Genomic DNA, 15,134 nt, shown 5'->3' on the forward strand with positions numbered 1-15,134 from the left:
TGTTTTTTTAATGTCACTTTATTTTACTAGATTTTTCTCACTTCATTATGATAAGCATCTTTGGTATTTTAACAAAACATTATACAATATCATTTGTCCATAATCATAGGGGGCCACTTTTCCAAGGTTCCTTGATTTAAAACTTGGATGTCAGACATTGTCTAGATAAAAAGCTTTACAATACAGTTAACCCTAATAATAACTAGGTCCAAAGGCTCAGTGCATTCACTTCACCATATCTGAAAATCTTTATATCCATATAATAAATTCATTATAAAAGTATAAAAAAATTCACAATATACATAACTTTCAGGTGAGTTCACTAAAGTATTGACCACCAACAAGAAAAAATTAAACTTATTAAACTGTAAATTAAAAAAACATATTATTAATCAATTATTTTAGAAAAATACATGTCATTAAGGAATGAATTTAATTTTTACCCATGTTATATGAAATAACATAACTTTGGCAGTATACGATTTATAAACAACAAAACAGCTTGTAAAAAGTGTAAACAAGAAAATTCAACTTATTCCTTATAATTTAATTTTCTACAAATAAAAACAGAAAACAAGGCCTATTATTTTGAAAATGAGTTAAAATTTTTAAAATTTGTACAAAATTTAAATGTTAACATCAAATGGATTAATATATTTTTCTCGCACGCCGTATTGGGGCATAAGCAAGTTATCTTATACAAATTGAATATAAATGAATTTGTTTTGCTTACCAAATGAGGCATTACAACCATAATAAGATTATTCAAACAAATTCTAAGTCTTGAGACCTTAAAACAATCTTTTTCAAGAGATGCAAATTTTGTTATTTTTTTCATAAATAGAACTAAAATAACTTTCATCAGAGTTTGTTATAATGACAGCACTTTGCATATAGCTGTTAGAAACTCTGTGGGGGATTCAATAAATCTTTGCCACATCTGTGGTTTCACCACTTTAATTGCCTTCCTACTTTATGAGTTTTACTGCATGTTTGAATTCAATAATTTTAACCAAGTACAAGTATCTGGTTATGATTCTGTTGATGGCAAATGAGCTGTCACTCAGCTGTGTACAACATGTACATGTACACATAAAGCAAAGACTAAATTAATTAACTGGCATTTTGATTGGGACTCTTAAAAATTACAGGATTAATATGAAACTTATCGTATAAATATGATGATTTCCTTTTTTTCCTTTTACCCGGGTATGTACATCTGATTACTGATCCATTTGATAAACGAATATGACTGATTGCATGATTTAGAAAAGTAATACACCATGCTATATAAACAGAGCAAAAAATAATGATTTAAACAGTCTTTATCAAAACCATACGGTCAATTGCTTTAAGTCAAGAACAATTGACTACAGAGCCAGTAAAATTGAAAATTGGATACTAGGTCTGACTTGCCTAGAGAATGGCAGGAGAAGTTGCATTTGTTACACAGACGACAAAAATTTCAAAAAGTTGGAAATAACATACATAGTTTCTGATGTGATTTATTTGTTCATGTACAGGCACTATGGAGGACCTCCTATATCATCTTAAGGCCTGTGTCTTATAAAAGTTTTGGAGAAGAGTGCAAACATTTAATCAGAAGTACCTTACAACCAATAAATGCTAAGTTTAGGAAGCTATCCTTTTGACTGTAAAGTTCTAATGCCTCGGCTTTGAGTCAACAATATGTATAACAATTGAAATAAATACCTACATTATTAAAATAAGATTATGATAATAGCACATAAATACTTCACAATATACGATAAGCAAGAAATCTGAAGAAAACCACAGATAATCTTGTCTGATTCTTTCTAGAATAGAATTGCTGTTACAGTGTCCACACTCCTTTCATTGTATCACTCAATCAATCACATGACCACTCTAAGACAAATTAAGATGTCACATGACTACGTCCACTCCTTGGGCTTGGTATACTTAGACGTCACATGATCTTCCATTTGAAAGTCAACATGGCTTTCCCTAGCAGAAGAACAGAATATAATAGAAATCAGTATCCTTCGTTTGTTAATTCAGTAATAATAAATAATTGGTGATATTTTTTACAACAGAATTTCACACATACTTCCAGCAGCGATTGCAGTAAAGGTCAAGGTCACATCCATGGCACCTAATGGTGGCGTCCTCCGTACAGATGGAGCAGTAAGGGAGTTCATCTTCCTCTATCTCCTCCTGTAAAATTCAAAAGTCATGACTCAGCGTTTGCTTATTATGAATTTTACCTTGCTCTCTGGGGGTGACCACCTGGAAAATTCTGATATAGCTGCAGGTCTATAGCTCTCGTTCTGAAAAAAATTCAGATTGACGACCTGGGAGCTACAGTAACAGTTCCATGCATCTAAAAAGTGGTAATTTAAGGCACACAAAAAAATTACACTAGTTTTGGTCTGACTAACCTTATTTCCACACAAATTCTCATCGTCTCCTGGAGACTCCAGCCACGGGTTTTGTGTCCATTCTATTTCCACAAACATAGAATGGACGCAAAACCAAAAAATCTAATACCATTAAATTTTATGGGCAATTTACTACTCGTATAGTCACCTTAATTGCCCCAGACTTTCACGCTAACCTACCTCGAGAAATGAAGTATGATAAATTTATGTACAGATCAAGAGTCACCATTTTTACATGTAAACAAAACTGCCCCACTTCACTTTACGGGGCTGGTGATAATGTTAAAAAGAATATCAGAGGAAAGTAAAGTGATGATATTGTAGCAAAATGTCCAAGGAATTATCAGTCCATATGAATTTTTTCAGACTGGGAGCTACAAACCTGTAGCTAATTCTGATAGCTACAGTTTGAAGTTTATGCAAATAGATCTGAATGACTGACTATTTTGTCATACAGGAATAGGAATAATTATTAATATGCAGATTTAAATAATGGAAAAATGCATTAGTCTCAAGATTTGTAGAAAATAAATATCATCCTTGGTTCAATTTCTATTTACAGTTAATTAGAATTTTCAGCTTTTATGTAATGCAACAAAACCTTCCAATGTTAGGTGTTTCTAGAACAATCAAACAGACTACAGGTACATTACAGACAGTGAGGTACCTGTTCTGGTTTGGGGGCCTTTCTAGGCTTGTTACTACTATTGACTGAGATTCCATCCTTTGCTGCTGCCTCATCCAACTTGTCCTCTTCCATTATCTGTCAAAAGTTTTAATCATTGCTAATTAGGATTGTTATTCGCTGTCAAGATGAAATATGTAAATTTGATCAAGTCAGTAAGCGAAAAGGTGAGCCTACTATGGACTTAGTTAAACATCCAGACATATTTCCATAAGCTGTCAATAAAAGGTGAAATAAAGGTTTCACTTTGTCAAGGACCAAAAATTTTGAGATAAAAATATCTATAAGAAAGAAGTATAATTAGAAGTACATTCTGGCCTACATGTTGCCAAATTTATTTTTCTATGGGCTGATCGACATAAAGGATGGCAATATGAACTTGATGCTTTTTTTGACAGAGCAATATATGGTTCATAGCAAAACAACTCTAAATAAAATTAATACCGGTATTCATTTTACATACATGTAGATGAATGCTTTAAAAAAATTAGACAACAATCTCCTTAAAAAACCAATTTTGATCCCTACTGTAGTCACATAGGTAAGTCTTAAAGAACTATGACATCCAGCTGTGATCTGTTAAAATGATACATCAATGCCAAACTGAGTGTTACGAGTACAAGTACCTGTTTGATGATGTCACTGGCCAACTGACCGTTACTGGTACAAGTACCTGTTTAATGATGTCACTGCCCAACTGACCGTTACTGATACAAGTACCTGTTTGATGATGTCACAGCCCGACTGAGCGTTACTGGTACAAATACTTGTTTGATGATGTCACTGCCTAACTGACTGTTACTGGTACAAGTACCTGTTTGATGACTGTTACTGGTACAAGTACCTGTTTGATGATGTCACTGCCCAACTGACTGTTACTGGTACAAGTACCTGTTTGATGATGTCACTGCCCAACTGACTGTTACTGGTACAAGTACCTGTTTAATGATGTCACTGCCCAACTGACTGTTACTGGTACAAGTACCTGTTTAATGATGTCACTGCCCAACTGACCGTTACTGATACAAGTACCTGTTTGATGATGTCACTGCCCGACTGACTGTTACTGGTACAAGTACCTGTTTGATGACTGTTACTGGTACAAATATCTGTTTGATGATGTCACTGCCTAACTAACCGTTACTGGTACAAGTACCTGTTTGATGACTGTTACTGGTACAAATACTTGTTTGATGATGTCACTGCCTAACTAACCGTTACTGGTACAAGTACCTGTTTGATGACTGTTACTGGTACAAGTACCTGTTTGATGATGTCACTGCCCGACTGACTGTTACTGGAACAAGTACCTGTTTGATGATGTCAATGGCCAACTGACCGTTACTGGTACAAGTACCTGTTTGATGATATCACTGCCCAACTGACTGTTACTGGTACAAGTACCTGTTTAATGATGTCACTGATCGACTGACTGTTACTGTTAAATGATGTCACTGCCCAACTGACCGTTACTGATACAAGAACCTGTTTGATGATGTCACTGATCGACGGATTGTTACTGGTACAAATACCTGTTTGATGATGTCACTGCCTAACTAACCGTTACTGGTACAAGTACCTGTTTGATGACTGTTACTGGTACAAGTACCTGTTTGATGATGTCACTGCCCGACTGACTGTTACTGGAACAAGTACCTGTTTGATGATGTCAATGGCCAACTGACCGTTACTGGTACAAGTACCTGTTTGATGATATCACTGCCCAACTGACTGTTACTGGTACAAGTACCTGTTTAATGATGTCACTGATCGACTGACTGTTACTGTTAAATGATGTCACTGCCCAACTGACCGTTACTGATACAAGAACCTGTTTGATGATGTCACTGATCGACGGATTGTTACTGGTACAAATACCTGTTTGATGATGTCACTGCCTAACTAACCGTTACTGGTACAAGTACCTGTTTGATGACTGTTACTGGTACAAGTACCTGTTTGATGATGTCACTGCCCGACTGACTGTTACTGGAACAAGTACCTGTTTGATGATGTCACTGGCTTGTTGTTCCTCATTGTCAGTGTCTGAATTCTCAGCCTGATTTTCTGGATCATCAGTGCCTGACCCCTCACCTGAAAAAAATACCAATCAAGGACCTGAATTCCAAGCATCATACATCGTGTACCTGTTTAAAACTACATTTTTTTAACCCGACAAATCAAATCGAAACATTTTTATCAAAAAGCAGTTAAAAATACAAACTATTAGTAGTTATCAGTTGACTGTTGAACTACTGCACTTTCTTTAAATAATGGGAGATGAGAGTTGTCTTCCCTGTATTACTTTCTGTTGTAAAATGCGATGAAGTCTTTTCCTTTTCTTTTTGAAGCCTTACCTTGTTTATTGACGTCCTCGTTCTGATGACCTTTGATTTCCTGCAGTCGTTTCATGATGTTCTTGTCTTTCTCCAGATTCTTCAGAGCCCGCCGGGCCTCCAGCTCGCACTCCTCGCTCGTCTCCTCCATTATTTTGTTTATCTCCTCAGCACTTATCTCCCCTCCATCCTCATTGGACTTTTTACCATTGTCATCTGTGATGTTTTTTACATAAGGTTTCGTATCTTTGGTTTCTCCTCGATTCAAATCATTTTCGTTGGTGGAAGCACTCTGATCTTTAAGAAATGACACAGCATGTATTTAAGTTATGAAAATACATAATACATCAATAGACATATCTGGTCCTCTTCCACCTTTCAGTTTCTATTTCACTTTTTATGTTCTTCTACATGTCATGTGAATACAAAGATAAACTGATGTGTCTTTGTTCTTTGATATTGTTCAGTTAAGACATCCATCCCCTGAGCCCAACAAATTTTGAGATAAGTCAGTTGAATTAAGATTTCTTTTTTGTATTTTTTATAAAACACTGCACTCAGTTAAGTCAACATTCAAACCCATTTGTTAGAAGATCAGTCTTCTTTGGCAGAGGGCCAACTTGCTGACATTTTCAAAAATAATTTCATTCAATATTCTTAAACCACTTAGGGAATAATCATTTTTTTGACAAGTGAATGAATATCATTGTTATCTGAATAAAATATATTAGAATCTACATGATCTGTGAGAATTTCTCCACAAAACTGTGATGAAACGAATCAGAAATGAACACTGTATTTATCAAGTTTAGACAACTCCAGCGAGTCAAGCCATAGTCAGTAAATGACACTGTCCCATGACCTTGGATCATTGGAATGGTGTCTCTTAGTGTGCATCTTTGCTATATATAAGATTATCCAAATTTCCACACCTGGGACCCTTCAATACCCTATTGTTAACACCTTCAGAATTTACCTTCTTGATTTTTGAAATTGTTTAATTAATGAGACTGTTCAAGCTTCAGTTTACAGTTTTTATGAGTCTGCTGGTTCATGCTAACCAGTATTTCTTTCTCCCTTTAGACCAGCTAATCTGCCCTCCAACTCAGTGATGTTATTCGGGAGCCTGTTTTCTAGGTCCATTTCATTAGAGATTTCATCCAGGAGATCATCTATCTGAAGTTGCTGGGTTTTGTGTTCGACCGGCTTATGGGCTGTCTATAAAGACATAATTATAGTCAAGTACTCATATCTCAAACACTGATATCTCCAATACAATGAATATGTGGAAGTGATTTTTAAGTCCCAACTACTTATTTTTTAAGTGTTATACTCTCGATATCATAATCGTATATCTCAAATACTTGGATATCTTGAAGTTTTTAGCAGTCCCATCTAGTTCTAGATAACGAATTATAACTGTATGTTATTTCATTCCATGTAACGATATACTTAGTTGGCACATTTATAATTTTATTTACCTCTAAGTTAATCTATAAAACCATTTAAGGAAAATGAAGCACATATGAAAATTTTTAAATCATTTATTATGACAAAATAAGAATCTGGAACTCCTTGATTTGAGAACTGTCACATTGTGTAGTAAAACTAAATGTAAGATTCAAGAACATACCATTTTCGTCTGGGAGGCCTGTATATCTGGATTCTCTCCCTTGAGTCGAGCTAGCCTCTCTTTGATTTCTTTCTCCGAAACATTTTCTTTAGCAACTGTCATAAAACATGGTAAAAAGGCGATATAAAAACTGACAAAAACAGATCAATAAGCATTGACTTAGATTACATGATTTACATTAAAAACATTAAATCTGGAGTTGCCTCTTAAAGACACATTGTTACACTAGATTACTTCATTTTACTGAGGATTTACAAAAATGTAGGGTGAATAAGTATATTGCGGTACATGTAGATGATTAATGAAACAATGCACATTTTGGTAAAGGTGTACAAACACCAGGTATACATATATGAGGTATATAGACAATTTCTGAAAAGGTGTGTTGTTTACAGCCTACAGATACATGTATGTAGGACTTTAGGAGGAAAGTGTATTGATTATATATACAGTGACTACAAATATTCCAAGGCCATTAAAATACTGAACACAGCTGTAGAATTTTCCCAATATTTAATGACATATATTAACAAAGTGCTTTCACAGATTCATCTCCTTGTGCTGTGAAATGTGCAGCTGTTAACAAAATGTTTTTATTAAGCATCTAAAAGAAGTAAACCTCATTGGGTATTAACAATTAAGCTGCAAGCTGTTAACTTGACTACTAATTCCCATGCTTACCCTGTTCTGGGGGTTTCTGCTTTAGTTTATGTAGCCTCTCCTCTATCTCTCGCTCCGGTGTGGAATGGGAGGGGTGTTTGGAAGACCCTTTGGAACCAAGGTGAGTTTTCTTGGAATGACTATCTTTGCCGTGCTTTTCTTTTTCCTGCAGTGCTGCTAATCTCCTGAATTATTAAGCAAACCAAAATTGGAGCATAAGAAAGTACTTATAATTAAAAGCAGTTGTTTGGGGGTAAGTTTTCCTGATAAAAAAAAAAATCAAGTCTGGTAATTTTACAGACTTGTAGCTAATTAAACTCATTATCTGGAAGAAAAATCAACAGATAATTTTTTTGTGTGTCAGGTTTAGGTAGTGGTGAGAATTATTATCTGAATAATGATATAATATTGCATAATGCAACAAAGGTGAAGATACCAACTAAAACTTAATATAAGTAAAGATTTGGCAAATTAATAATTTTTAAACTTATCTGAACCTAAATGACAGGATTTACACTTTCAACAGTTATATTCTATTCAAACATTGGTTATTCATGACTAATTCCTTGGTTCTCAGGCCTGCACGCATCTGCACATTTCCCATCTTTATCATTAAATGAATAAAATAAATTTTCGATAGTGCGCTTGCTTATTCTGGAAAAAAAATTCTGGATTAAGGACTGCATTTTAGATACCCAAGTCAGTAAAATGCTTGCCTTGATAAAGAACATACATGTAATTGCAAACATGGCGATGATTCAGATTTAATTACATATAACAATTGCAAATGTCAGCTGAATCTAGTTACGAGACGCTGTGTTTAAGTTATGATCGCGACAGCAATGATTTTAGTTTAAATATATGAAGAAGAATGTCGTATAACCTCAAATGTATATAGGAGAACAGTTCCTGCTGCTTGTACTTACTAAATATCCCATAATGCTTCAACACATGGCTTTCTCAAGCCTCATAGTTGTGGTGTTTCTTGATGAACATAATGACTTATTTATTTTATTAAGTTTGAGGTAATAAATCTGATACAGTCATTGTAACAATTTTTTTGCTTTAAAAGATTGCTTTTTCTGGATTTGAATAAAAATTGCACATTTTTTAAATAAAAAAAAAAATACCACATCTTTTTTTATGAAATGAAAAGACAAAATTATCATAGCCCGATCTCATCTGCTTTTGGAAATGTTGGCCTGAGAACCAAGAGATTAATTTTTTATGGCTTAAACTGTACATATTTTGGGAGCGCAAGAGTTACTTCCCTTTAAATTCATTAGCTGCCTCCAATCAATGAGTTTTAATTTTGTGAATGTACACATTTCTAGGAATCTATTTCTGAGCATAACAGATAGCAAAATACATGCACTAACTTTTTATAAGCTTCTGGGGGAGAAACGTCTCTCTTCTTTTCCTCTGGATTTATCTTCCTGTAAATAGCAGTAGACAAAATTCCCATCATGGATGCTAGATGACATTTCTTACAGAACATAAGTAAGTGGAAGCTATTTATTAATTTCTGTACCACTTACCCTGTTAAGATGTTATAACATTTGTTGCAGACTTTATGTTTCTCATTGTTAAGCTTCGGAATCTCACATTTCTTTGTCAAACATTTTCCACAGAAAGCAAATCCACAATTCTTGCAGCCATGCTATAAAACAAAAGAAAACAAAAGAAAAGATGTTATATGCCATACCCTTCTTACATAAACTTCCAATCCAGCCATACTCGTACATAATCAGTGGACTTGTATCCCAAATCCATTCAACACTTGGTTAAGCTACCCCAGTACATGAATTCTATAGATAGTACTGCATGTATCCATTCATAGAATAAATACAAATGCTTTGAGTTTGTACGCATTGTAACATCTGTAATGCAAGTCCTTTTATTTTTAAAGGTATGACTAACTAATAACAGACTCTGAGTCAAGTTTGTCAGTCTACTCTGTAGGTACTGTACAGAGGTTTTTTTTGCCCCGTTCAAAACTCTTCTTACACTAGTTTTTTTAACACTATAAAGGCTAAGCATCAAATTGCACATCGTCAGAACCCAGGTGTTTACTATCCGTTACACTGCTAAATAGTGACGAATAGTAAAACCCTGGGTTTCGGCGTTGCAAATTACACACCATGTTGAAAAGGGGGAATTCTCAAATACCAGGTAGGGTTGCTTCATTACTTTGTGAGATCAGCCGTTGAGAAGCTGGAATTCCGTTTTAAACACACAAAGTTACATGCTGGTAGAAAATTATCTCAATGTCTTAAAAGCGAAACAACAATATTGAGGTTTGAATCTTAGTGCTTCACCTCGATTTGATTTCTTTACTTAATAATCATGGGGATTTTTCTGTTTCAAGCAGTTTAATGACCACAGACAGTGATTTTTCTGTTTTTGAAAAGGGGACTGTGGCTTTCAAATTGGGAAAAATCATTATTAATAAAAGGTTGGTCAAATGGGAAAGGCTAGTATTGTTACGGACTTTATCTTTTATAAACAATAAAAGATTTTATTATCAATGTAAATGTGATTATCGCCCTTTAATTCTGTATTTTGTGAAATTGTATAGATGTCGCTTAAAATTTGTCACGTGATCACTGTCTATATAAATGTTGATTATCGTGATATTTGATTATTCTTTGCTTTGCTTGGTTCTGGATAAGAGCTCAAGTTTCCTGAATAAGGAACAAATGAAGTCCTGAATAAGGCATGGTCAATTAGCCTGAATAAGGCTGCGACTATTCAGTTTACAACTGCTTAGCCTGAATAAGGCATCAGCTATTATTATTTTTTACATTTGATTCAATCCAGTGCTGACCGATGTTTGCTGTTTTCAAATTGATAGACTTCCAATAAATCCATAAACACAGAAACTTGTTTTACTTCAAGCAAAACAAACCCCGTAACAGTATTATTTACTTTATATGTATAGTTAAACTATACAGTAAATTGAATTGATATTTTTAACTCCATCTTTTGTATATTGTATCTGAGTGTTTGTTTCATTATTAATAAAAGGTTGGTCAAATGGGAAAAGCTAGTATTATTTACTTTATATGTATAGTTAAACTATACAGTAAATTGAATTGATTTGTTTTAACTCCATCTTTTGTATATTGTATCACTGTTTTTCCCTTTTGTTTCACTCATTTAAAAAATAAACAATTTTCTGTTTCTTGGGGGAAGAGGTTGACAAACAAATATAATGGGAAAAATGACAGGTAAATTTGGAGAAAATCTGAAATTTGAAAGCAGAACAGGCCGAAATTCAGATCTAGCAGTAGAAAAATTATTGACAGACCAGTTTGAATAACAGGCTAACAGCCCCAGATAGCTTAGTTGGTAGTGCACCTGACTATTGATTCACAGGTCCAAAAGAGAATCCCAGTCTTGTCTATTCTTATTTCTCCAATACTATTACATGTAATTTTAGAGAAAGATTACTGATTTTAGACTTCAAGCTTCTTGGGAGGGTACACATATAGGTGGGTGAATGAGCAAACCAACCAGCTGGTAATGGAGAACTCTCAGTTTACAATACTATATAGTATAGGGTGTCCCTTGATGCTATGCCCTATAAAGTTCTATATATACAGAGTAACGGCGTAAGACTGCGTGGCTGAGGAGTCTCAGTATAGTCTAAAGACCATGCATCATTGATGCTGGGATACAGATGGATTTAATCAATATTAGAGTAATTAACTGATTAATAAGAACTAACAGTATTTCACCTCCTTCACTTTACTATTACTGGCATTAACGCATTTACATTTCATTATTGTATTTAAATAGTATTAGGCATACTGGAAAATATTTGATATCAACATGGTCAATGTTCTATCCAGTGATATATTTTACCAAAAAAAACTAAAACTAATAGTCACCTCTTTAGAGAAGAAACCAAATCCCGCTCCACAGGAATAGCAAGACATATTTCTTTTGCAAATTCAATCTATCAGTGACTAGAAAGCGGAAATTGTTTGAAAAATATCATTTCTTCGTGTTTGACATAAGAAAATTGTGTATTCTCTCATGATACAGTTTTGAATCTCCGTTAACGAAAGAGTTACACAAAGGGAAACGACTCCCTTCATTGATAACAGACGGGATTGACAGACAGTCGTGTTTGGTGCATGGATCGGAGTGAAAACAAACGTGTCTGCGTGTACTGGAGTTTATAAACACCACATATAGCCAGCACGTGTATTGATCGGATATAGATATAGCGAGGATAGTGACAGACCAATTCTAAACAGAATCTGTTGACAATTTTTACACACTTATGAACTGATGATGTGACCAAAAGAAGAAGAGAAAAGCTATAGTGTCCGATCTCGCCATGCCGAGGAGAAGGTGTCGCTGGGTGCTGTTTTTGGGGCTGGTCTGGGCGGTGCTACTAATTATGTATGTGTATCGGAGCCCCGGGGACAAGGTAAGCTTACCCCCCCCCCCCCCCCATCCCCCGGTTTAGTGGGGGTGTCTGTCCACGTCATAACGGTACCAGGACACCTGTCTAGTTCCCACGGAATCCGGCACTGATAATGAGAGAGGAAATGTTTTAACGTTCAGATCATTTAGCAGTACATGACACTGTGTATATTAGACATACCTGTATCAGTTCTATTTCCAATGAAGTTGTGAACTTCAGTGCTGCATCTTATTCTGAAACTTAGAAAACTTTTTATTAAAAAAAAAAACACATATATACAAATAGGGTTATAAGATTTAATAGATCAAACAGCTGATTCAATTGTTAAATAATTTCACCCCGCAGCAAGCGTGTGCAAGATCAGCCTATTTCACCAGATATAACTCATTATACACTGTTTATACTTGTTGATGTTTCACTTAGTTTTTATCTCTCCAGATGACACACTGTATTTATAGCAGCCCAATATCACTTAATGCTGCCTGACTTGTCAAGACTTATTGTCAAAGTTGACATATATATTCCAGTTTGCTATGTTTAATACTTGGGATCAAATATGGGTCTTGTCACTTTGAAGGTTGATGACCAAAATAAATGTTGGAAATAACAACTAGATTTTCTATATTTACATGATATCCCCGAAAAATAAAGGCCAGTGTTTATTTTTTGTAAATGGCAATTCTTGAAGCTTGCAGGGAAATAATGTCTTCCCACTGCTAATTCTTTCACCATGCAGTCATTGATATTCCATTGTATACAATTATTTATGATTGCCAGGAAGTGTTTGATAGGTCAGCATTTCATCTTCATTCATCATGATGCATGCATTTGACAATAAATTACACGCTTAGATGTAATGCTTTTGAGGCTTAGAATATCTCTTTTGTATGAGACAGACGAATCCTTAGATTAATCGTTTCTAAACAGAGAGAGAGAGATCTAATTAAAGGTAAATTAGTACAGTGCCGTGTGATTAGCCAGTGGAGCTGTAGTGTTGTAGTGATGTGTAATATTTTATGACTGAGCGTCACTGTAAGTACGGGAGACCACCAGCGACCAGCATGCGCTAGAGAGCAGGTCAGTCTGTAAGGTGACCACTTGCCACTGGTCACTGCAGTAAGCTGTCAGAACGGAGAACTTTATGAGTGGTCAGTGGAGCAGGAATAAGCTTACCATGTGTATTTATTAACACTAATCATATATAATGCTGAGCATTTGTGTGAAATTGAACATTATAATGGATATATGCAGTCACGACAACTATCAATGAGGAAATAAAAAAGGCATATGGGAATTGTGTGGAGAAAGCACATATAGAAGCTCTAAGCCAGCTGCATACTTTTTAATCCATACTGCAGCGTGTTGAACAGATTCATCAACATTTCAGGTCCTATTGCTGGAGGGATCTTGCTTACTGTGTTTAAATATCCTCCAACAATAATACAGGTGCAAGGGGCTTAGAAAAAACTTTTTTCTCATCGTTGAAATTTTTTCTAGGTTTTAAAGTACTGGTAATTCAAATTATAACACAAGATAATGTTTTGATATAAATTTTTTAAACGAAAAAGAGTTCTTCATGACAGATAGTATATACCCATTCAGGTTTCTGTCTACCTGCCTGTAGTGACTTAGGACTGATGATGAATCAGCTGACATTTGCTATTCCCTGCAGTTTTTTGTATGAATGGCTTTTGGCCATCCATGTTTAGATCATCTCCTATGTTTTTTAGAGAGAGAGAGAGAGAGAGAGAGAGAGAGAGAGAGAGAGAGAGAGAGAGAGAGAGAGAGAGAGCGAGAATGACAATCTATAATTTCTGGAAGAGAGAGCAGGAACTGTTTCAAGCCCAAAGAGTAATTTAAACAGACAGCATTTTTTTCATCCTCCCAGAGTGGAGGGTTTCTGATCTGCTCCACTCTTTATAAACCCTCCTGGGAAGATGCATTTTTTCCAGCAATTTATAAAGTTTAGGGGAAGGAGCTTGATATGTTCTCTCTTGCATACATTCTGGAGAGGTTATTACAGGTTATAAACTGGTGTATTGCAATTGTGTTCAGTGGAGATGAAACTTGATTGTGAGGATGTTTCACACAGACCTATAGCTGTCCTCAATGTAGGTAACCATATTTGATGGTTAAATGGATTAGATGGCTTGTCCCATGTTATAGACACCAGTATTTAGAAAATATTGTACCTGTCAGATACTGAGAGAAGGAAGTCAGGTTTGTCATGTTACTTTAGAATAATCAAGGGAGAAACACTGTATCTTGTTATATTTGTCACTGTTGGTCTAAGGATGATCTTTAGTACTGACATTAAATGCAGTGAACATGAAAGGAGATTATACTCCATTTAAGTGTTCTGAAAGCTTAATACTGTCTAGTAAACACACCCACACTCCCAGGGTCAGGAAGACCCACACCCACACAGCCATGGTCAGGGAAGTCACACACCCATACACCCATGGTCAGGAAGACCCACACCCACACAGCCAGGGTCAGAGAAGACCAACATCCACACAGCCAGGGTCAGAGAAGACCAACATCCACACAGCCAGGGTCAGGGAAGACCAACATCCACACAACCAGGATCAGGGAAGTTCCACATCCACACACCCAGGGTCAAGAAGACCCACACCCATACAGCTAGGGTCAGGGAAGTCCCACACCCATACAGCCAGGGTCAGAGAAGACCCATACCCACACAACCAGGGTCTGGGAAGACACACAGCCAGGGTCAGGTAAGACCCACACCCACACAGTCAGGGTCAGGGAAGACCCACACCCATACAGCCAGGGTCAGGAAAGACACACAGCCAGGGTCAGGGAAGTCCCACACCCACACAACCAGGGTCAGGGAAGACACACAGCCAGGGTCAGGGAAGACCCACACCCATACAGCCAGGGTCAGGGAAGACACACATCCACACAGTCAGGGTCAGGGAAGACCCACACCAACAGAGCC

General features: G+C 35.9%; 2 protein-coding genes across 4 annotated transcripts in view; one reads left to right on the plus strand and one right to left on the minus strand.

The window, feature by feature from the left end:
• LOC105341252 (abscission/NoCut checkpoint regulator) lies at window positions 1–11,804 on the minus strand. The gene is made up of 11 exons (XM_011447678.3): window positions 11,628–11,804; window positions 9,273–9,394; window positions 9,114–9,170; window positions 7,756–7,919; window positions 7,075–7,169; window positions 6,503–6,659; window positions 5,463–5,738; window positions 5,108–5,199; window positions 3,088–3,183; window positions 2,090–2,196; window positions 1–1,986 (listed from the first exon to the last, which is right to left on the minus strand). Exons 1-11 carry the CDS (start codon window positions 11,673–11,675, stop codon window positions 1,914–1,916), a joined length of 1,287 nt encoding a protein of 428 aa, XP_011445980.3. The 5' UTR covers window positions 11,676–11,804; the 3' UTR covers window positions 1–1,913.
• The window catches only part of LOC105341251 (polypeptide N-acetylgalactosaminyltransferase), a 21,444-nt gene continuing 14,036 nt past the window's right edge, over window positions 7,727–15,134 (plus strand). The window contains exon 1 of one of the 3 annotated variants that reach the window (XM_034468801.2): window positions 7,727–7,855. In XM_034468801.2, the coding sequence (XP_034324692.2) occupies window positions 7,820–7,855 (36 nt within the window). In that variant the 5' untranslated portion in view covers window positions 7,727–7,819. Of the gene's footprint in view, window positions 7,856–11,839; window positions 12,176–15,134 lie in introns of those variants that run through there. The other 2 variants (XM_034468799.2, XM_034468800.2) reach the window with 2 other exon arrangements.

The sequence above is a fragment of the Magallana gigas genome, chromosome 6 (assembly GCF_963853765.1).
Source record: "Magallana gigas chromosome 6, xbMagGiga1.1, whole genome shotgun sequence".
NCBI classification, from domain to species: Eukaryota; Metazoa; Mollusca; class Bivalvia; order Ostreida; family Ostreidae; genus Magallana; species Magallana gigas.